We start from the raw sequence: 21,866 nt of genomic DNA on the forward strand, positions 1-21,866 counted from the left end.
AAAAGAAGCCGCACCGCCCAAATGTTTCCGAGCGGGAATGGGGAATGGGGGCAAGCACAGCCGTGCCTCGGCACTCTGCGGCCACCAGCAAATCCACAACTGTCGGAAGAGCATGAAGCAGCAAGAGCGGGTGCAGGAACCCCGGAAGCAGCCGGGAGACCAACATCAGGCCCATGGGCAAGTGCCCGTAGTTACGTGAGGCCCGCGCCGGACATACGAGCTCGGCGACCGTTCGGTGATGGTAGCAAAAGCAACTGCGAACCAAGTGACGGAATGGCCCTTGGGCGAGAGGGAGCAAGGATTGGGAAGTCTCCACACAGGACGAAGAATGATACATTACTCCGTACGGGCTTGAGAAAGAGCTCGAGAATTCCCACAAGCGGACAGGCTGGAATTGGACACAAGGCCACCCCGCAAAATCACAAGCTCGGCTTCGAGTCGGCTAAGAGACGGCTCCTGATTGGCCTCTCCAGCTGCCATTTCCTTGCATCATCTGCGGCATTCCGGTACCTGAACTTGTTCCTCACTGGCTGGACTGGACTGGACTGGGCTTGGACTTGGGCTGTGTGCTGATGTCACATTCACAAGCTCGAGAAGGACACAAATGAAGCTGCTGTCTATCACAAGCTTCTTTGGAGCATTGGATGATGAGAGACAAGAGTTGGCACTGGCACTCTGTGACATCAACCCGCCATCCGGGCCAGCGCTGCGGTGGGCGCAGGTGGCGTCTCGGCTCAGCGCAACACCCAAGTCAAGCCAGTCACCCAGCAGTACAGAGGCGGAATGTCATGTGTCAGTGGGGGGGGTACTTCATCTCCATACCTACTTGTACGTACGTTGACGATTTGCCCCATATCCGCTGCGCCGAGGAACGTTTACCTGACGAACTCGCACCCACCACGACACAGACGCTGGCGATCTAGGCCGCCGGATTGGACCACCCAACTGCCTTAAACTGCCTTTCCTCTCCTCCAGTTCACTAGTCGTTACCCCAAAACCTGGGCCAAAATTGGAGAAACGAGAGAGCTAGGGACAAGTCTAGTCTACTTGTACCTCTTGCCCCCATCCATCCATCATCGTCTCCTGCCGCCGCCTGCCTTCTCCATCCCAGAGCCGCGGGCCAAAGGTTCACACAGACCTAGCACGCGCGCCTTTTCCTTCATGTAGGTACCTTTCCCCGGAAGCACGAGCTCAGCCAAGGTGGAGACCCTTCGCCAGTCAGTCCCGGCACGATGCCGTCTGGGAGAGTTGATCCCTACTGAGTCACCCAGGCGAAGAGCAAAGGTCACCAAGAAACCCTAACAGCTCTTGCTTCCGATCCTAGCTCGTGGCCCATCCGGCGTGCCTATGTGCCTTTTCTTGCTTGCCAGTACTCCGTAGTTTAGTAGGTTGTTAGCTAGCTCTTCCTTGTAACCGCGGACCCAAGAACAATGCCCGCCCTCCGGTTTGTACCTTAAACTTCGGCATCTCTCCTACCTCGTGCCTCGCTCTCTTTCTTTTTTTTCCCTTTCCTCCCTTCTTCTTGTTCCGACTTGTTTACTTTACTTTCCCTCTTTCCTCTTGTCCCAATTGGAAAGCATCGTGCTGCCTCTTCTTCACTCAAGGAGTGTTGTCTCGTGATACCCCGTTGTCCTCGTCCCATCGTCGGCTACACCAGCCCGGCGCATTATCCACCCGCCGCCAAAACTACGCGACGATAGCTTCGTCTCCCGCAGTCCCAGCCGAGCAGGAGCCGACGCAGAGTCATAACCAGGCCGAGCAACAAGCCACTGTCTTCCCTCAGGAACTTCGATTTGTATGGATAGGGCCTCGTCAAAACCGCACAGGATAAGGAAGGACGAGTTTCGCGACTGCTGAGCTGAGCCCCGGAAGAAAAAGTCCCATTGACCGCTTTACAACTATCGTCCTCTACCTCTCTTTTACACACACCATACAACAGTAATATCACAACCAGACTGAAAATCTCGCGGCCATGGCTACAAAAGTTGCGACCAAGGACGGCAAGAAGCAGCCGCCTTCGGCCGCTGTTAACCTCATCGGTACGTTTTCTTTTTCCTCTGCTGGGCTTCCGAAGAACGAGAGGTCGCCAATTGGTGCTTTCATATCACATGCAGAGCAAAGCAAAAGTAAAATCATAAGAGAGCATGAAGAGCTAACAAGTGCATGTTTCTGGACAGCCGGTGGTGGTGCAGGCATGATGGAGGCTCTCGTCTGCCACCCTCTCGGTAAGCTTTAACCCATTTCCCTGCCCTTGCATGCATGTGTGCGCCTCTGTGCGCCCTTCCCCCGTTCACCCGCAACCCCGGTCCGCGGCTGGGGGTCCCGAGAAGAAAGATCCCGAGAGAGCTCCGAGGATGCATCCCATCACCAGTCGCGTCAATTGGGGGGGGGCATTGCCAACTGCTTTTGCATTGCGGAAATCCCTCCGAGTATCCGATCCGGGTGCAAACAGAAAGAATTGGAAGATCATCTCCAAGAAAGAAAAGAGACTAACAAGAATGCGCCGACGACAGACACAATCAAGGTCCGCATGCAGCTGTCCCGCCGCGGCCGGCAGCCGGGCCAGGCCAAGCGCGGCTTCATCAAGACGGGCGTCGAGATCGTGCGCAAGGAGACGCCCCTGGGCCTGTACAAGGGCCTCGGCGCCGTGCTGACGGGCATCGTGCCCAAGATGGCCATCCGCTTCACCTCGTTCGAGTGGTACAAGCAGCTGCTGGCCGACCAGCACAGCGGCGCCATCTCGGGCCAGGCCATCTTCCTCGCCGGGCTGGCGGCCGGCGTGACCGAGGCCGTGGCCGTCGTGACGCCCATGGAGGTCATCAAGATCCGCCTGCAGGCGCAGCACCACAGCATGGCCGACCCGCTCGACGTGCCCAAGTACCGCAACGCCGCGCACGCGCTCTACACCGTCGTCAAGGAGGAGGGCTTCGGCGCGCTGTACCGCGGCGTCTCCCTCACGGCGCTGCGCCAGGGCAGCAACCAGGCCGTCAACTTCACGGCCTACACGTACTTCAAGGAGGCGCTGTACCGCTGGCAGCCCGAGTTCGAGGGCGCCACGCTGCCCGGCTACCAGACGACGCTGATCGGGCTCGTGAGCGGCGCCATGGGCCCGCTGAGCAACGCGCCCATCGACACCATCAAGACGAGGCTGCAGAAGGCGCCCGCCATGCCCGGCACGAGCGCGTGGAAGAGGATAACGGTCATCGCGGGCGACATGTTCAAGTAAGTTTCTTTTTTTTTTTTTTTTCTGTTCTTTTTCCACCGAGATCAGAAAAGGTTCAGTCTTGTGGCTAACCTGATGAAAACCCAAAAACAACAGGCAAGAAGGATTCCACGCGTTCTACAAGGGCATCACGCCCCGCATCATGCGTGTCGCCCCCGGCCAGGCCGTCACCTTCACCGTGTACGAGTTCCTCAAGAGCAAGCTCGAGAAGCGCGGCCCCTTTTCGCTGTCCGGCGGCGACTTTGAGGAGTGAAAAGACGGAACAAGCTGAGAGAAGAGAGAGGGTACTGTAATCCGCGGGAGACTGGCGAGAGAGTGTGGCAGAGAATGGGGAGATATTCCTTTTATGTAAAAAAGGGGGGGGGGGCAAATAGACGGACCAACGCATCCAGCATTCACACATACACCGACTTCATGGACCCGGAGGGATGGGAAGAGGGAGGCCAAAAATGACACTTTCTGTTCTGTATTTACGCTCACACATTGCGCAACAATGTTCTTTCTCCAAAAATCATCCGGCTGCGGAGTTTTTTGCATATCTAGGACATATACATCATTTCCCTTTTGGTTTTAGATGTCAAAAATCGATTTTCAAGTCTCTTCAGTCTCTTCGATGGCACGGTAACCTCGATATCATTTCCCATTTTTCATCATAAACTTGTCTCTGTCTACGCTCCAGGATTGTCTACTTCCTCTATCTCCAACCCAACCCAGCCCAGCCCCCCCTTTCTCTCACCGACCAGGCCTCTTGGGCCGGCTGAACCCCTTGCGCACCTCGACCTTGGGGTGCAGCTCGCCCAGGACCCCCTCCTCGGTGATCTCGGCCGGCTCCTCGACCTCGAACCGCTTGTCGACGTCGAGCCCGCACTCGCGGCCCGCGATCTCGAGCACGGCGCGCTTCATGAGCGGGTACATCATGCGGAACTTGATGGCCTTGTTGCCCTGCGTCATGGGGCACGTGTAGATGAAGAGCAAGGGCGCGAAGGAGGCGCCGGCGTGCTCGTGCGCGTAGCGGTAGAAGGTGAAGCGCGGCTCGGTGGGCGAGATGACGCCCGAGGTCAGCTCGGCGATGGACGACGGCGACGAGGCGTCGGGCACGAGCTCGATCTTTTCGGTCTCGGGGTTGATTTTCTTTTGAAAGGGGCAATAAAAGTCCGACGGTCAGCCATCCCATCCCAACTCAATCCATCCGACTTTCAAGGTGGGCTCGCGCCATCAAACTCACCAGCATGACCAAATTCCTCTTCCCGCCGCCCTCCTGCCCCAGCTCCCGCAGCGCCGCCAGCGCGTCCTCGCCGACGGGCATGTTGAGGTTCTTGCTAAGGTGGATCTCGCGCGCGCCCGTCCCGGATCCGGCCTCCTGCTCGGCGCGCTTGACGTCGCCGAGCGTGCGCTCCTCCTCCGTCAGCGGCGCGGCCAGCGCGCCGTGGGCGTCGTGCTTCTCGAATCCCGAGGGGGTCAGGTCGGCCGGGCTGGTGGCGAAGATGGTCTCGCGGAAGTGCTCGGTGCCCAGCTCGCGCACGAGGGCCAGCCGCGTCGACGCGAAGAGCATCTTCTGCCGGACCTTGGCGGCGTCGGGCACGTACGTGACCGCCACGAACCGAGGGGGCGCGTCGTGGCGCCGCAGCAGGGCGTACAGCGGTTCGTCGGGCTTGAGGCGCGGGGCCAGCAGGGCGTCGAGGTTGTCGGCGAAGGAGGCGCCGGCCGAGGGAGGGGTCAGCAGTCCCGCGGGGACGAGGGACTCGGCCGAGATGGTGGCCAGCAGGCCGAAGTGGGAGCCGTCGGAGAGGAGGGTGTTGAACTGCTCTATGAGCTCCTGGGAGGCTGGTTTGGAGTGCCAAAGTGTCAGCTCTGGGTCAGGAGATGTGCGGCGGCGTGGAGTTCGGCCTACCTGAGATTCCCGACTGCATCTTGGGCGGTCTGGCGGAACGGTTGATGATTCTGTGCGGGCGTCTTCTTTCTGTCTCTGGTCAATTGACGCAGCGAGAGGGTGGGTTGCGAAACGGTGCCAGCCGTTCTCGAGGTTGCGGGACTTGGGGAGTTTATGAGGTTGAGTGTTGCAGTGTCAGAAGTAGCTCCCGGCTATGTACTTGTAGGTGTCTCGAATGCCCCGCCAACGCCCAAAGCTGACGACGTCAGGGCCGCAGCTCCGCTCCTCGTAATCGCGCCCGCCCGGCGGACATCCGCCAGCCAGCTGGCCCCACCAGAGGTAAACCTCGTCCCTGGTCTCCGCCAGCTTAGACGACCAAAAGGCTAATTAACTAATATATCCTGGGAGATTTTTGTGTTGACAGTGAAGCCTGCTCATATGAAAGAAGACGATGCTGCCTGGCTTCCTGTGGATTTCCTTTCCTGACTTGCATCCTGCGTACCGTCGTGTCTCATCTCACATTTTGTGCTGTACACCATACACACTCTGTCGTGTAAGATGCGATATTTCCGCTGTGCCGGGCGGAGATTCCCTCAGGAGGCATCTCTATCACGAACAGCTGGGGCCCAACATAGGAGATGTAGGTGGTGTCGTGCTTGGGAGAGTCATTGGCAAGATATCTCAAGAGAATACCTCCCCTCAACAGCAAGCTTAAGAGCACATCAACTCGCTACCCGGATACCCAAAAGATCTGTAACTCATAACTCGTGTCTTGGATACACTATTGTACACAACTCCCGAGAGAGCGAGAAACCCCCTCGTATATGTCATCCAGTAACCATCCCATCCCCTTATCCCTGTCAAACATCTCCTCCCTCTCACCCGGCTACCGCCGGACCCAATACCCCCCACGCCCAAGCCCCTTATCCCGGAGCTCCGCCCCGGACGTCCTCACCCCGGCCCAGTGCACCGGCACGCTGTCCACCCGCCGGTGCAGGCCCCTCCGCGCGTCGACGTACCTCTCCTCCAGCGACCGCCCGCTCCGCTCCGTCCGCATCCGGCCCAGCGTCTCCTGCGGGCCCCACGCCCCGCGGCTCAGGCTCGCTACTGCCACCTCCGCGTCCCGCGCCGCCGCCTCCAGCACCTCTGCAAGCTGACTCTCCTCTGATGCCGTGGTAGCCGTAGCCGTAGCCGTAGACCCCGTAGACGTCATCTTCTTCATCCCCCGCAGCCTCCCCATGACCACAATCTTCAGCTTGGCCCCGACAAACGTAGCCCCCCCGAAATCATGCAGCAGGCGTGCCGTGACGACGTCTCGCGAGACCACCCTCGCCTTGCTGGCAGCAGCAGCAGCCGGGTAATACACCGGCGACGGGCCCACAGCCACGACCGCCTCGATCCAGTCGCGCGACACCCGCTCGTCCAGCTCCTTGTGCGGCAGCACCTCGGCCCACCCAAAGTACACCCCGCCCGACAGTCGCAGGACAATATCGTCCGGCACGCCCTCGACGTTCGCCGTCGGTATCCCCATCTCCCTCCCGCCCCGGCCCGTCCCGGCCACGACCTTCCCCTGAAACTTGATCGGGAACGGCTTCTCGGGCCCCGCATCCGGCCCTATTACCACCACCTCCTCCTCCGGCGGCGTCGCTCCCGCCTCGTCCGCGGCTGCTGCTGCAAGCCGCCCGTACTGCTCCTCCCTCGCCCGGCCGTACCCCTCCTGCGCGCTCTCCACCTTGTCCTCCAGCCCGTACCGGCTGTACATCATCGTCCCGGCCTCCTGCGCCACGAAGCCAGGCTGGTACTGCTGCAGCCGGTCCGTCAGGGGCGACACGAGGTTCCCCGCCGCGCTGTTGGCCACCGCCGACGCGACCTTGATGCCCACCTCGAGCGGTATGCTCCGCAGGCTCGCGCCGCGCACGACGCCCGGCTCGGTCGACGTGCTCGCGACCCGGAACACGGGGCTGCCGCACAGCGCCTTGCGCCTCCTCTTCTCCTTCTCGTCCTGCCGGCCGTCTTCCCCTCCTCCTCCTCCTCCGCCGGTACAAAGCACGAGCCGGAAATACCCATCCGCCGCCGCAGCCGGTATCCGCACGACACACGTCTCCCGGAGGACGTGCCGCGCCGCCGCGCCGCCCTCCCTGCCCGCCCTCCTGCGGAACCGCGCGATATCCCGCTGCCACCCCCGCTCGTCCGCCGGCGGCACCTGCTCCGGCCCGGCCCGCGCCTCGGGCGTCACGTCGATCCAGCTGCCCAGCGCGCCGCCCGCCGCCAGCGCCGCCCCGAGCCGCAGGCCCGCGTCGCCCGAGAACCCGCGCCGCTGGAGCCAGACCGTCCTGTCCGCCGGCAGCGGGCCGCGGTCCGGCGACGAGAAGACGGACACGGCGACGCTCGTCGCGGGCCCGCGGTACAGCACGACGCCCGGCGAGTGCCGCAGGATGGTGTAGTGCTTGGTCGACTCGTGCGGGTGCGAGAGCAGCCCGCCGGCAAAGTGGCGCGTCTCGTCGAGCGCCGTCTTCCAAAACGACGGCTGTTGCTGCTGCTGATCCTCGGTAGATCCCGTAGCCGGGACCAAAACAGGAGGGGAACCAGGCGCGAGTTCTCCGCTCTGTGTCGTCGGCGGCGTGTAGTCTGAAGGGGGGAAAGTAGTCGCTCTGGATGAGGCCGCCGAGAGCTCTTTCGGGCTCGCAACAATGCCGGCGTTGGAAGTCACGTATTCCGCGAGTCCAGGCGGCTGCTCCTGGCCGTCGTCTTGTCCGTCTCCATCGCCAAGATTGAGCGAGCCGATGTCTCGCACGACTTCAGAGTACCTCGGTGGAGGTGACCCGTCGATCTGTGCTGATCCCGGAGGATCCGGAGACGGTCCCGTGGCTCCGAGACGCGCCGCTCCTCCGGTGGGAAGGGGCTTGCGCTTGATCTTGTTGATCGAGTGGGTGTCCATGCGTCAATGTCAAATGCGAGCGGCCAGTCACCTGCAACGCCGACGGGTCGAACTTGTCATCCTATTAAAACGGCTACCTTGTGATCTGATATCGGCATTGGGTTCCAACGGAGAGGTGTGTTGTACAAGATCATGGAGTGTGTTGCCGTTGCCGCCGGCGTCGTCACCACCACAGGCGATCACGTGTGGGGCTCACCACCATCACCATCCTCACTTAGACCCAGCAGACATCACAAATCAAGCCCGCAAATCGAGCCCGCTGCTTCCATGCCCAAGCACCCGATCACGGACAGACAATCACTCCATTGCGTACCCAAGAACTCCGGGCGCTCTAGACACCAGACATAGTGCAAAACATTGATACAATTTGTAGAACTCATAACAGATGCCTCCCTAAACTCCAGTAAAAAAGTAGGACATCTCATATCTAATAACATACAGTCGAGAAAGCCCCTTCTCTACTCTAACACACCCGCAGACACCCATATCCTCCTCCCCAGGCCCTAGGTACACTAACGTGTCCTACTCTCATTGCTCAGCCAAGAACTTCATCACCTTCTCCCTCTCGGCAACAGGCATCACCCGCAGGATATCCCGCACGCCCTTCCACGCCGCCGAGTCGCCGCCGCTCCCCTGCTGCACCAGCTCCCGCATCTCGGCCGTGACCGCCTCGGCCCGCATCGCCTCGAGCTTCTGCGAGATGGTCGCCTTGTTCTCCTCGTACCAGACCGCCACGTCCCGGTCCGCCTTCTTGAAGCCCGTGATGCCCGACCACGCCTCCAGGAGCTGCAGGTGCCGCTCGCGCAGCTTGGCAGAATCGGCAGCCTGAGCCGAGCCAGACTGGTTGGCGGCCGTAGCCATGCGGCGCAGCATGTACTCCTCGTTGAGACGTCTGCGCACACGCCAGTAGAAGAAGCGGCGCGCGTTCTGCCACTCGAGCACTTCCCGAATCACGCCCTTGGCCTTCATGCGCCCGGCGCGGTCGTGCAGGTCGGCAAACTGGACGGCGATCTGGGCGTAGATGGGGAGGAGCTGCTGCTCGCGCACAGCCATCTTCTTCTTGATCTCCTCCTGAGCCTCGGCGCTGCCACCCTTGCTCTGAACCGCGACCATCTGCTTCCGGAGGGCAGCATACGTAGGGTCGAGGCGAGCCATGGTATCCAGCTGCTTGTCCTTGCGGTACTTGATACCGATGATACCCTCAGGCTCGAGCACACCACCGCGTGCCTCGACGTCGGCGTACATCTCCATAGCGGTGGGGTTGATGGTGGGGTCGACGACGACCCATGAACCACCACGGAGCTCGCCGAAGGGCGGCACGTAGACAAAGATCGGCTGCTCAAACTTGACGAGAGCGTCGACAATGTAGCTGCCGTACTTGAGAACCTCATTGTACATGTCGCGCTGGCCACCAGAGAAACCACGCCAGTTGGCGAGGATCATCAGCGGCAGCTGCTCACCGTGGTTGAAGTCGTTGATGGCCTGAGCAGTCTTGAAGGCCGAGTTCGGGTACCACACACCACCAGCCTCGGTGATGACCTGCTCGATCGAGTCGGGGTTGGCGGGATCGGCGGGGGTGATGTTCTCAACCGCGCGTGTCTCAACACCAATGACACCCATGGGAATGCCACCCAGGCGAGCGCGACCCACGACGACAGTCTTGGCCCAGCCACCCAGAGTCTCGACAAACGAGTCCTTGTCGAAGAGACCAGGCAGGAACTCGCCACCTTCCTCCTTACCGGCGATCATCCACCTGACGTCATAAGGCTGCTTCTGCGGCGGGCAGTAGAGGACGTCGCGATCCCACGTGTCGGTAGACACGCTGATAGGCAGAGGGCTGTTGCGTCGGTCGGGGACAAACGACATCCACTCAACAATCTTGGACACACCAGCCATGTCGTCGTTGGCAACCATGTGCGAGACACCGTTGCGGTACATGATCTGGGTGCCACCGAGCTGGAGGTTGGAAGCATAAACCTCACGGCCCAGAAGGTTGTTGAGAGCCTGAGCACCAGTGAGGATGATGGGCTGGCCCTCAATCTGGACAGCTCGCTGGCCAAGACGGACAAGGTAGGCGCCAATGCCAACAGAGCGGCAAGTGACAAGGGTAACAGTGAAGATGTCGTTGTAAGCACGGCTAGTAGCACCAGCAATGAGACCGGAGCCGCGAAGGCACTCAACGCCCAGGCCATCCTCAGTTCCGACAATGGTGAGAATCTTGTTCCGCTTCTCGCCATCCTCCGTGACCTCCTCCGTGATGACTGCTCCGTTAAAGCGCTCCTTGGCGGTATCGTCAAGCCACAGGTACTTGAAGCCCTGCTGCTGGTTGCCGGGGTCGTTCCAGGCAACCTTGAAGTGAGGCATGAGCTCGTTGGCAAGACCCAGGCGAGCACCAGAGTTGGCGGAAAGGTAGATGCGAGGAATGCCAAGCTTGCGCGCGAGCTCGGTGCACTTGTGGAAGAAGTTATCTTCTTTGGGGCCGAACGAACCAATGTTGTACGTGATATCGTTTGCCACAATGATGAACTTCCGGCCGCGGGGATACTCGGGCGTGTGTGCGTTGATGAGCCAACCGACCATACCGCAAGTGTTGGTTCCAGGGTCACGCGAAACCTCGGCAAGGTTGTCATGGTCGTCAAGGACGAGCTCGTTGTACTCGATGCACTCGCCGACAGCAGGTTGGCGCTCAGCCAACGCCGGGCGGCTCTTGACAGCCTTGACCCAGCTGTTCTGGATGGCTTGGCGGAACAGCTCAGGGAAGTCGTAAACGTACTGCGTACCCATAAGATGGGCCTTGTAGCGCTTAGGCTGCAGCCAGTTCTTGGTCGGGTAAGGCGCAGAGACCGGAAGCAGGTGCATCGAGCCAATCTTGGTCGTGCCACCAATCGACTGGAACACCCACTCGCCCTTCTCAGACTTGCGCTCGGCGTAGATCTCAACCTGAATCACGTATCCAGAGGTGTTGGTGATCAGAATACGCAGCGGGGTAGGCATGCCAGTATCAGGGTCCGTGCAAATAATACGGATTTCACCCTGAGCAACACGCAGCCGCCAGGCACGGGGTCCAAACCGGTCCAGGAAGCCTTGCAGAGACTGCTCGACTTCTTCGGGGCGGAGCTGGAAGACGGGAGTGAAGTTGATGAAGAGGTGGTTCAGATCACTGTTGTTGTTACCAATGATCTCCAGGGCATCAAAAATGTCGGTAACGACACGGTCAGCCTCGGAGATGAGGTACTCCGCCGTGGGGATTTCGTCACGGAGGCGGCCGGGTCGAACCGCGACACGAGCAAAGTACCGCTTGTCAGTGTCAACTCCCTTGCCAACACCCTCGTAGACGTGGATGTTCTTGTTCTCCGTGAAGACAGGCTTGATCTTGAACTTGGAGAGGCGGCCAAGTTCAAGCTGGAAGGCGAGAGCAGGCTCGACGTGACGAATGCTGTCATCCTCCTGATATTCAGGGCCACGGAAGGTGTAGTAACCGGGGTAAGAGCCGTCCTTGCGGCCGAAGACGAAAGTCAAACGGCGCACGCGGTGGGCCAGCAGGTCGTCCTTGTATTGTTCGACAAGCGGCTTCAGCTGGCTGAGGATCTCGACATCGGTCTGGTTCTCGGCATCACGGATAGCGACGTTGACAACAGCAGAGAGTTCGTCCCCACCCATATCCAAGCGAGGAGGAGCAGGGCGGCGCCTACCCTCCAGGCTCGGGATCAAGCCATTGCGGGGCTTGCGTGCTTGTCCAGGCAAGGGCAGTGTCTCCAGGGCCTTGGCGAGGAGCTCTTCGGCGTCATCAATGTATCTGCAAGGGATGATAACACCCTTGCGCGTGGGCTCGTCCTCGGTCTTCCTGGCCAAGTAGGACATGTCGCTGATCGAGCTGATGCGCGACATACCGAACTCGTTGGGAGTGGCAGGAGTGGATGGCGCTGCAGACTGCAGCGGCAGACCGAACTCGGACTGACCAATCTTCCTCAGGGAGAAGTCCCAAGAGATAAATCCAGGCGAGCCAGCATCATCGAGGTGGTAATCAATCTGCTTGAGGATGTAAGCGCGGTAAGCACGACGGACGTACACCTCAAGGGCTGCCAGCGACACCCAAGGATCCTCATGAGCGAAGAAGCGGGGCAGAACGTCAAAGACAGTGTACTTGGAATCGACAACATCCTTGAGAACCTCTAGGCTAGGCTCACGGTGCTCCCAGCCAGACTCGCCATAGCGGGACTCGACGACAGATGATCGCAGAATCAGCTCAAGCTGGGACTGACGCTCCTCGAGAGAAGGAAGGGCGCATTGGATCAGGATCTCACGAGCCTTGAGCGAGACCTTGGCAGTCTGGCGAGACTCCAGCTCGGTAAGCTTGCGAAGAACCGGCTTGAAGTGTTTCGCAACGTTGCCAACATTGGGCTTGTTAGGGCGGTACTCCTCGAGAATGGCCAGGATCAAGCCATTCTTGGCTGCAACACGGCTGTGTGACAGGACGGTCTGCACGACGCTGGTGATGTTGTCCTTGTTCTCGTCACGGAGCTTCAGAATAACTTCCTCGTCCTGCGAGCGACGACCAGAGAAGAGCTTCTCAGAGTCGGCATAGTGACTGAGCAGAGAAGCGATGACGTTGAGCTCACGAGCCTTCTGACCATCGGCGTAAAGGGCCAGGATGTCCGTGAGAGGAGCAAGGGTGGACTTCAAGAGCTCAGCATCGCCAGGAGCAACGTGGTCATCGAGGAACTTCTGGAATGCCCTAGCGAGGTTGCGAGCGGGGAACTCTGACGGCCGCGACTTGGCACGCTCGACGATCTGCGTGAGCTGAGCATCAAGCTTCTGAGGCATGCGGGAATGGAAGGCAGCAAACTGGGCATTCCACTCGCTGAATGGCAGCTCAGGGTCGCGCAGGACCTGAATAAAGTCGCCGAGGGTCTGAGCCATGATGGTCTGGTTGTCGTAACCCAGCAGAATGTTGTTCAGAATGCTGTGGAGCTCAGCGAGACGCTGTGCCGGCTTGTTACCGGACACGACGGGGCGTCCGAGATCCGGGATCTTATCCAGGAACGGCTGAGCCTGCTTGACACGGCTGGGGTCGTCAAGCGCAAGGATACCCAAGATGTCACCAGCCTCAAGAGTGGAACCGGGCTGCTTGATGAGCTGGACAATGCCGGCCTCCTGAGCCAGTAGAGGCATGTACATCTTCATGACTTCAACCTCGGCAAATGCTTGGCCGGCCTCGACATGCTCACCATTCTCAACAGAGTACTTGACGAGTTTTCCGGGAGAAGGAGTGCGCAGCTGGGTAGGGTCGTTCTCCTGCTCGAGCAGGCAAGTCTTGCTGTCAACAGACAAACGGGTAGCTCCAACCTCCTCCTTCCAGTACACGTTGTGACTCCTGCCGTTGAGCAGGATTAGGAGACCACCGTCACTGAGGGCGCGAACACCGACGGAGCATCGCGAGCCATTGATAAATAGCGTATAGCTGTCAGCACTCGAGCGGGTAACGGTGAACTTGTAGCGGAAGCCCTCGTAGATGAAGTCGACAGGGAACACCGTCTTGAGGATGTCCTTGGATGGGACTTGACCCTTCTCGAGACCAGCGCGGTACTCGGCCATGCACGCCTCGCTAGCGATATGAGCCTTGGTGGTAGCTCCGCAGATGACAGCCAATACAGGGTTGGGCCGCTCTGCGGTGAGCTTATTGGAAATGAGCTCATCCAACCAACCGGTCGAGATGGTGTTGTCCTCGAAAGCCTCGGTCTCAAGAAGCTTGATGAGATATTCCACAGTGGTCCTGAAGTCACCGCGGATGCTCAGCTCCTTGAGCGCAACGACCATGTGCTTCCGCGAGGCCGAACGGTTCTCGCCATAGGCGAAGATATGGCCGAACTGACTGTCAGAGAAACTGTGAATACCACCGGCGGTACCGACAGAGAAATAACCCCAAACATTGGAGCTACTCCTGAAGTTCAGATCGTGCAGCACACCATTGGACGGCTTGAAGCCCTCGCCAGGATCTTCAGAGGTAATTCTGCAGGCGGTGGTGTGGCCCTTCGGGGTCGGGCGGCGCTGGGAAGAACCACTGCTCTCGTTCTTGAATTCGAAGTCGATCTCGGTGCCGGTCTTGGGGTCGACGCCATACAGCAGTCGGATATCCCGAATCCTGTGCAGAGGCAGACCCATGGCAATCTGGAGTTGAGCAGCTGGCAGGTTCACACCGCTGACCATCTCAGTGGTGGGATGCTCGACCTGCAGACGGGGGTTGAGCTCGAGGAAGTAAAACTTGTCGTCGGCGTGCGAGTACAAGTACTCGACCGTGCCAGCGGAGACATAGCCGACTAGCCGACCCAGACGGACAGCGGCCTCCTCCATGGCCCTGAAAGTGTCAGGCTTAGCGATGGTGACAGGAGCCTCCTCGATAATCTTTTGGTGTCGTCGCTGAACGGAACAATCTCTGCCGAAGAGGGAGATGTTGTTTCCATACTGATCGGCCAAAAGCTGGACCTCCAAATGCCTGGCGTTTCCGGCGAGCTTCATAATGAAGATGGGAGAGCCGGGGATTTCACTCGCCGCCGCCTTATACAACTGCTCGAAACCTTGCTCGCCCATGGCCTTTCGAATACCTTTACCACCACCGCCTTCGGAGGCCTTGATCATGACGGGGAAGCCAATCTCCTTGGCTCGCTCCAGACCTTCTTGCCACGAAGAGACGCAGCCCTTCTGGTATATCTCATCGGCGACGGTGACGATTCCTTGGGAATCAACCTCGACATCTGAGACTCCGGTCCCTGACCAGGGAATGCAGGGGACTTCGGCGTGCTGTGCAACGATAGTAGACGAAATCTTGTCACCGAGTGATCGCATAGCGGACCCCGGAGGGCCGATGAAAACGATCTTCTTGGGGGAGGCAGCAAGGGATTCGGGAAGCTTAGGGTTTTCGGAAGCGTGGCCCCTGTTTCGTTCCAGAGTTAGCAAATCTCGTCTCCCAGCTCCAACTGTCTTTCAAGGGAGGTTGCCGGCTTACCATCCAGCCCAGACGGCGTGGACGTTCATGCGCTCCGCCACATCCACAATCAGCTCGACGTTGGCATAGTTGTGGTTGTTGGTGCCGCCAGGAACCTCGACGTAGTGGTCGGCCATGCGAATGTACTCTGCGTTGGCCTGCAGATCTTCGGGCGTCGCCATGACAGTGAAGCGAATAGCGCGTTCGTCGCCAAACATCTCGTAGGCCCATTTCCTAACCGATCGGATCTCTTTGACAGCAGCAATACCATTGTTGGCGATCAGAACCTGAAGCATACCACAGTCAGCTGAGATGCGGGATTTCGCCGGCGGGCGACCTAGGGAGGGTCAATCGGGCGGGGAGGAACACTCACGTTGGTGATGACGGTGTGTCCATCGTGGCTGGCTACAAAGTCCTTGACCTTGGACTCGGGAGCATTCTCGAGTCGGTTGCCACCAATGAAGTGGTCTGCAATGCTGTGCTTTTCAGCATAGGAGGCCTTGCCGTTAACCTTGGGCACCGTGACGCCGTTCTTGGTCTGAGCACCGTTGATCTCCGCCATGGTCAATGGCTATGACCGACTTCCAGTCGTCAGGGTGGGAGCTCGTTGAGGATGTGATTTCGGAAGACCCAGTACCGGATGCGGAACGGGCAAGCAATCGTCGCTTACGGTAAGCAACGAAAGCCGGTTTCTAGGGGAGACAGAAACCGCGCAGGGTCTTTGCTGGATGTTGGAAGATCCAGAGGAGAGGAAGCGTATTCGTTTTGGAGGTGAAGCTGCCGTTGGAAGGGTACGAGTGGCAGAATGGCTACGCGACGCCACAGGGGTATCAAAGGACGAGAGGAGGCAGGCGTCGAGAGCAGTTACGGGTACAACATAGGGAGGTAGAATTAGGTAAGGCAGCCCGAACAACTCCTCTCTCGTGGTGATGCAACAGAAGTGAATATGAAAAATCAACTTCACGAGAATGCAGGTCTATGGGAGGAAGAGGAGGAGGGGAGACGGACGGAAGACGGGAGTGGCAGCTCTGGGATGAAAAAGGAACAGCAGCTGCTAGGTACAGTAGGTCTTTTGGGGACAGACTGCAGGGGGGGATGTGTGGGCGTGGGCGTATGGGCGGGAAAAGATTCAATTGGGATGATCCAAGGCTCATAGGTCACTTTTCCAGGTCAGCCAGGTACCACCACACCAAAAAGAACACACCCCCAGACACACGCAGTTTCCCATCCATGCCTCAAGTTGCTGAGCTTACGCCTCAGAAAAATGCCGATGTCCAAAGGAGTCTTCTTCTCCTTCCTGCTAAAAAACCGCAACGGTTCGGGGAGACGTGGGTACCTGTGCTTCCTCCGTTAGCGCATCACCACTGCTGAGATCGATGCAAAATTACAGGTCAGCCCGCCCAAGCCCGGCCAATTGGCCTGCGGGCTGATGGAAGGCGGGACCCGTCAACGGCCATTTCACCCAGCCGAACTCAGCAGGACCAGCCAATCACAAATATTCACCGAAATTTTTACTGGTATGTTGGGGAAGCTCCCCAAACGGGCAAGTACAGGTGTGAGTGGGCTCCACAAGTACTTCTAGGGTACATCTGGCACCTTCATATCGCTCAAGATCGTGGGGGCTGTCTTTCGAGGTAGGAATCAGACTCTGGGATTCATTCAGCTGGGCCAAGTGATATCTCATCGTTGATATCAATCATGTATGTCCTCTCCGACTGGTCAAGTATCGTGCACGTACCAGCGAGTGGCACACCAGACTCAGATCCGTCTCGGGATTGATACAGGCCGTCAAGATCGCGGAGTACCTGCAAAATACGTCCCAGATTGGGACCTGACTGATTACGGGGTAAATTGGGCGCTGCAACAGCCTCAACTTGGTCAATTTGCAAAACACATTCGAACCTGAAAAAAAGAGAGGAAACGAGTATACGTCGTATTCTACTTGCTCAAGTCGAGAGAGAAGCAGACAGCCAGTGCGCACCAATATCATCATCGTGGCCGCAACCCAGTTCAGGTATGTCCCGAAGACGCAACCTCAATCGGTCAGCCTGCATAAGCCATGCGTGTCAGCAACATTGAACTGGACGACCACCGGACTCCGAGCATGTCCGATCCGACTCCAGCGATCTCATCTCAATATTTGATTCTCACGATAATGAGACCTCACCCATCCAACAACCGCAACAAACGTATAATTAACCTTTGCATCACTGTTGGTAGACAACGGCCCGAAGATGAGAACAGGACGTCTGGAATACCGGGAGTAGGTCGGGGAGTGGAATGCAACCCGCGCTAGAGAAGGTACGCCTGAAAGTTCGAAACCTCAACAACTGGGTCATTCAACCTTTTTGGGCTTATCGCAGCGCCGATAAGAGCTGCTGAACTGTGAACTGCAAGTTCGTGCAGGGGTCCGGCATCCCGAGCCTAACTACGTCACTGCATACAGTCCCGCGAGCACCCGAGGGTTGGCGTCCTAGTCCAAAAACAGGGTGTGCCATGTCTCCGGTGTTGAATTCGCGATCGTCGGTAATGCACAACTTTGGGAGGTGGGCGGCCGGCGCGGCGCAAAGAAGGGGAAGAAGCGGTGCTGTCCCAATTGTTGAGAAGCTGGCAAAAATCAAAAGCTCATCCCTGACGACCCGAAAAAAATTGGCGGCCAAGGGGGGTGCAGATTTAGCGAGCTTGTAGGGGCCAGAGGCGAATCTTAGCGCCGCCCCCCGCAGGTCCACCACTGTACGTAACTAAAGTAGACTACTGGTTTCTCATCGCACACCCGCAGGTCCCCAACATCTTGTCCGCCCCACGAACCGCCATCGCCGCCAGTAGTCGCCGCGAGCTGCACAGAGAGAGACAGAGAGCCAGAGAGAGATGGCTACGGAGTAACTCGATGCACTTTTGCTTGCTTTGCTAACCAAACAGGTAGTCGAGCAAGTAACTGACCGGGCTTCTGAACCGTCCCGTCTCGGCCGTATCGCGATTGAACTCTCCAGAACTGGCCTCCCCGTGACAGCCAGCCAGGTGCCATATGGGGGAAGTCCGCCCATCTGTGATTCGATTCTCCGAGTGCCACAGACATCACCACTTGTATTCAGTCTTTCAAATCGGCGAGATCCTTTTCTGAGGTTGAGATCACTGGTTCCAGGACGGCGGCCTTCCGGGTCCTCACCCGTGCCAAGCCAATGCGGTAAAGCTTAGCTTTAACGCTCAGCTCAGATATCTGCCTGCGAACCCCGGAGAACCACCTCCCAGCACATCCAGATCAGACAGCATCAGTCACAAGAGCTGATGGCTGACAGCCTCGAATACCTACCACGGCAAGATCTATTGCGCTGCTTCCGATGGCCATTTGTGGTTTAGTGAATACTACAACTTTAGATTGCGAGATCGTACTTCAACCCCTAATTAGCCAGAGCTGTCTCAAGTAAACACTGCCGATCGCGGAGGGTTCTGGCCTCTCTGGCCTCTATGCTGCATTCGAGGCCGCTTCATGACGCGGAGACTCCCAATCTAAGGGCCATCTTGAGATAAGAAATCAAGCCAAGATCTTGCGGTGTGTAGTCGGATGCGTCCAACCCAACATCTATGGCAAACCTCCCATCTCGACTAGGAAAGATCAACGTCAAAACACACAGTACGTTACGTACTAAGTTGGCTTGTGTCCGACCTTACAGCGCGGGACGGATGGCGCCATTTAGATGAGTGGTATTCAAACCCCATGGATTCGGATGTTAGCGTGCGTTCAGATTCTAGGGATCAGCATCGTGATGGTTGGAGAAGTTACCTTGTCCCAGAATCTGAGGAGAAGGTCTACCATGAGGCTCTCGGCGGAGTAAAGTTTCACCTTCAATTGCCGAAACGCCACAACACATGAGGTGAGTCGCTAGGGAGTATTGTTGGACCTCGATGCCGTGGAAACGGCAGGGACCGAGCTGGAGGCTCTTTGCGCCAAGCTTTTGGCATCTATTTGATTTTCCTACTCATGGAGTGAATACTTCATCAGAGGTCGGGGTCAGGACAAGCCCCGAAGCCAGATGGAGTTGGCAGCTTGGTCAACTACTTCCAAGCCACTTGGATAACATTGGAGGACTCACCCCTGCAAGTCCATGGTAGTGAACATGACCCAACAGGTCAAGCTTAGCGATCCGGGGAACAAAGGGGCTGGCTCCCCGACAATCAATCTTTGTTCTTTGTTCACCGTCGAGTCACAACATCTTTGTCACCAATGCCGGAGCCTCGCTTCACGATAAACAAAACCTCTCCTTTACAATGAATCCTTGTTCTATTTTCATCTCAGTAACAGTGCCGAAGAACAATACCCAATATCTTGGTTTCAAACCCCGACCCTTCAGTACTTGGTCTTGGTGCTCAGAGTCATCCCTAGTATAGTAGACCTTTGTGTTTCTTCCACAATGACAGTCTTGTTCAAAGACAAGATCTTTGTTCCAAATACCGATGCATGATGCATACAATCGTATAAAAGAGACTACCTCCCAGTGCCTGGCTTGAAGAAGCCTGTATCCAGTAAGCTCAGCCTCAGGAACCTACTCATCCACACCGGTTGACAAGATACATTAGATTTTATTCCACTTCAGCAGGACATAGCCTCCTAACACCAATCCTACTGTTGTATCCTCTCAACCAAATCAACGAGTTCTTCCACTCTGGCTGCCTGTCGTGTCCCAAAGAGTTTGCGACACGGATAAAACTTTGAGCTTCACTTTCAATTCTTCATCTTCATCTTCATCGTCCACTTCAGGACAAGCCTAACCTCCTCGAGCAACCACACCGCGCGACTAATATACTCTCCAACCTCCCCCCATCCCCCATCATGTCCGAAGAGCAGAGGACACCGCTTTGGCTTGAAGAGTTCCTTCGTAGCGAAAGCGCCGGCCCCCCATCCCGCATCATACCCCGAGACCAGCAGACACTGTTTGAGCTTGACGAGCTTCTTCGCCGTAGCCGAATGGCCAGAGAGCAGGCTAATCAGGCCGAAAATTTCGAATGGACGGAGCACCGCCCTGCTCAGCCATCTCGACCCAATGGAGCGTCTACTGCACCGGGTCTCTTCGGAAGATCGACTCAGACTACATCCGCTCGAACTGCACCTTCTGTGTCGGGCTTCGATAGAGCATCTCCTATGGGTTTCGGAGCATCATCTACATCTCCTAGACCGAACATCTTCGGACCATCGTCCGCATCCACTGCACCGGGTCTATTCTTCGGACCATCATCTACATCTCCTAGACCGAACATCTTCGGACCATCGCCCGCATCTACTGCACCGGGTCTATTCTTCGGACCATCATCTACATCTCCTAGACCGAACATCTTCGGACCATCGCCCGCATCTACTGCACCGGGTCTATTCTTCGGACCATCATCTACATCTCCTAGACCGAACATCTTCGGACCATCGCCCGCATCTACTGCACCGGGTCTCTTCGGACCATCGTCCGCATCCACTGCACCGGGTCTATTCTTCGGACCATCGTCCGCATCTACTGCACCGGGTCTCTTCGGAAGATCGACTCAGACTACATCCACTCGACCCGATCTAGGAACAAGTCTCTTTGGAACATCCAATTCAGACCCCATCGAACCTACATGTCCTAAATTGGAACTCGGATCCGGCCCCAACCTGTTCACTTCCGAGGCGGACCGTCGTCCCTCCTCTCGGGAGCCGATAGCAGAAGCTATCGAGGCATTCGGCCGTTTATTGGAAGAATACGGACATCTACCTGAGCTTTACAACTTTATCAAAGAATGGTCAAGTTACATGGAGTTCACCCCTGAGGATAAGCCTCCAGCTGCACGGAGCCTATTTTCGGCCACTCGGACTTCGGGTGCCTCTCAGCTCAGCGCTTCAGCTTTCGGAACCTCAGCCGCCAGTGATTCTCGGGAAGACCAGCCGGGAGAGCATACAAACTACTGGCCTGACGTCAAAGCGTATCTGTTGTCGCCGCAAGGCAAGAAGAAGCCTGTGACAGACTGTGTCATCTGCACCGAGCCTCTCGAGATCTGGGGCACTTTTGGCACAGGCCGTTGGGCCCAAAAGAAGCGCGAACGCGCCTTCGTCCTTCAATGTGGACATTTCGTGGGAATTGATTGTAAGCTGAAATGGGACGAAAAGACGCCGGGGCGGAAGACCATCTGTCCAGTCTGCAGAGCCTCGCAGAATCGTCAGTTTGCCGGCATCTTCGCCCCTGATACTAAACGGGATGCTGACCGTCTCCTCTCTCGATGGCAGGCACTAGAAGGGTGCTGATATCTCAACGCGCAAAGTGGACTATCACATCAAGATTTTGCCTTTGTCACATGCATTGTGCATCAAGTATAAACCGCGCAACAGCCGCACACTTCCAAGGAAACAGTTAGCTTGTCGGACAGATTGCTTAGAAAACAATTCGCGTGGGGAATAGAGTGCGTGGGCATCAGATTGTTTAGGGAATAGATTGCTGATCGAAAGATGAATACATGAATCACCTAAATTGGTTTTTGACAGTCCTTGTGATTAAGTCCTTTGTCATGACAATCATAGACCGATATATAAACATGATGATCCCCTTCGAATTCAATAATTAAATAGGTAGCCTTTGTGTTCAAAGTCCTTGTGTTGCGCAACAGATCCGACTTACCCGATAAAGAATGTTGAAATTCTGCATTGGAAGAAGGCATGACTGACTTGGAACCAAGCGAATTGTGTTGATTGTTGGCAATTGCCACTGGGCGGTAATCACAAGTGTGACCTGTTTACAACATTGTGCCCAAAGTGAGTCAGGTAATTTGCAGTCACCAGTCACTGTGCTGATTATCAAGAGAGTTTTCTCGTTCAATCGGCCAACGTCATCACTTC

General features: G+C 57.3%; 4 protein-coding genes across 4 annotated transcripts; 2 read left to right on the plus strand and 2 right to left on the minus strand.

The window, feature by feature from the left end:
* Positions 1–1,972: 1,972 nt before the first annotated feature.
* Positions 1,973–3,476, plus strand: E0L32_011275 (uncharacterized protein; the record flags this gene model as incomplete). Its single annotated transcript, XM_031133987.1, has 4 exons — positions 1,973–2,039; positions 2,178–2,225; positions 2,514–3,222; positions 3,320–3,476. 4 exons carry the CDS (start codon positions 1,973–1,975, stop codon positions 3,474–3,476), a joined length of 981 nt encoding a protein of 326 aa, XP_031000742.1.
* Positions 3,477–3,955: 479 nt separating this feature from the next.
* E0L32_011276 (uncharacterized protein) lies at positions 3,956–8,031 on the minus strand (the record flags this gene model as incomplete). The annotated part of the gene is made up of 4 exons (XM_031133988.1): positions 3,956–4,354; positions 4,449–5,255; positions 5,635–5,791; positions 6,113–8,031. The coding sequence occupies 4 exons, from the start codon at positions 8,029–8,031 to the stop codon at positions 3,956–3,958; spliced, it is 3,282 nt and encodes a 1,093-aa protein (XP_031000743.1).
* Positions 8,032–8,559: 528 nt separating this feature from the next.
* Positions 8,560–15,575, minus strand: E0L32_011277 (uncharacterized protein; the record flags this gene model as incomplete). The annotated part of the gene is made up of 3 exons (XM_031133989.1): positions 8,560–14,962; positions 15,035–15,300; positions 15,387–15,575. The coding sequence occupies 3 exons, from the start codon at positions 15,573–15,575 to the stop codon at positions 8,560–8,562; spliced, it is 6,858 nt and encodes a 2,285-aa protein (XP_031000744.1).
* A 4,266-nt stretch (positions 15,576–19,841) lies between these two features.
* E0L32_011278 (uncharacterized protein) lies at positions 19,842–21,278 on the plus strand (the record flags this gene model as incomplete). The annotated part of the gene is made up of 1 exon (XM_031133990.1): positions 19,842–21,278. One exon carries the CDS (start codon positions 19,842–19,844, stop codon positions 21,276–21,278), a length of 1,437 nt encoding a protein of 478 aa, XP_031000745.1.
* Positions 21,279–21,866: the final 588 nt, after the last annotated feature.

Source organism: Thyridium curvatum (genome assembly GCF_004353045.1).
Source record: "Thyridium curvatum strain D216 chromosome Unknown NODE_102_length_128654_cov_80.091529, whole genome shotgun sequence".
Taxonomy (NCBI): domain Eukaryota; kingdom Fungi; phylum Ascomycota; class Sordariomycetes; order Thyridiales; family Thyridiaceae; genus Thyridium; species Thyridium curvatum.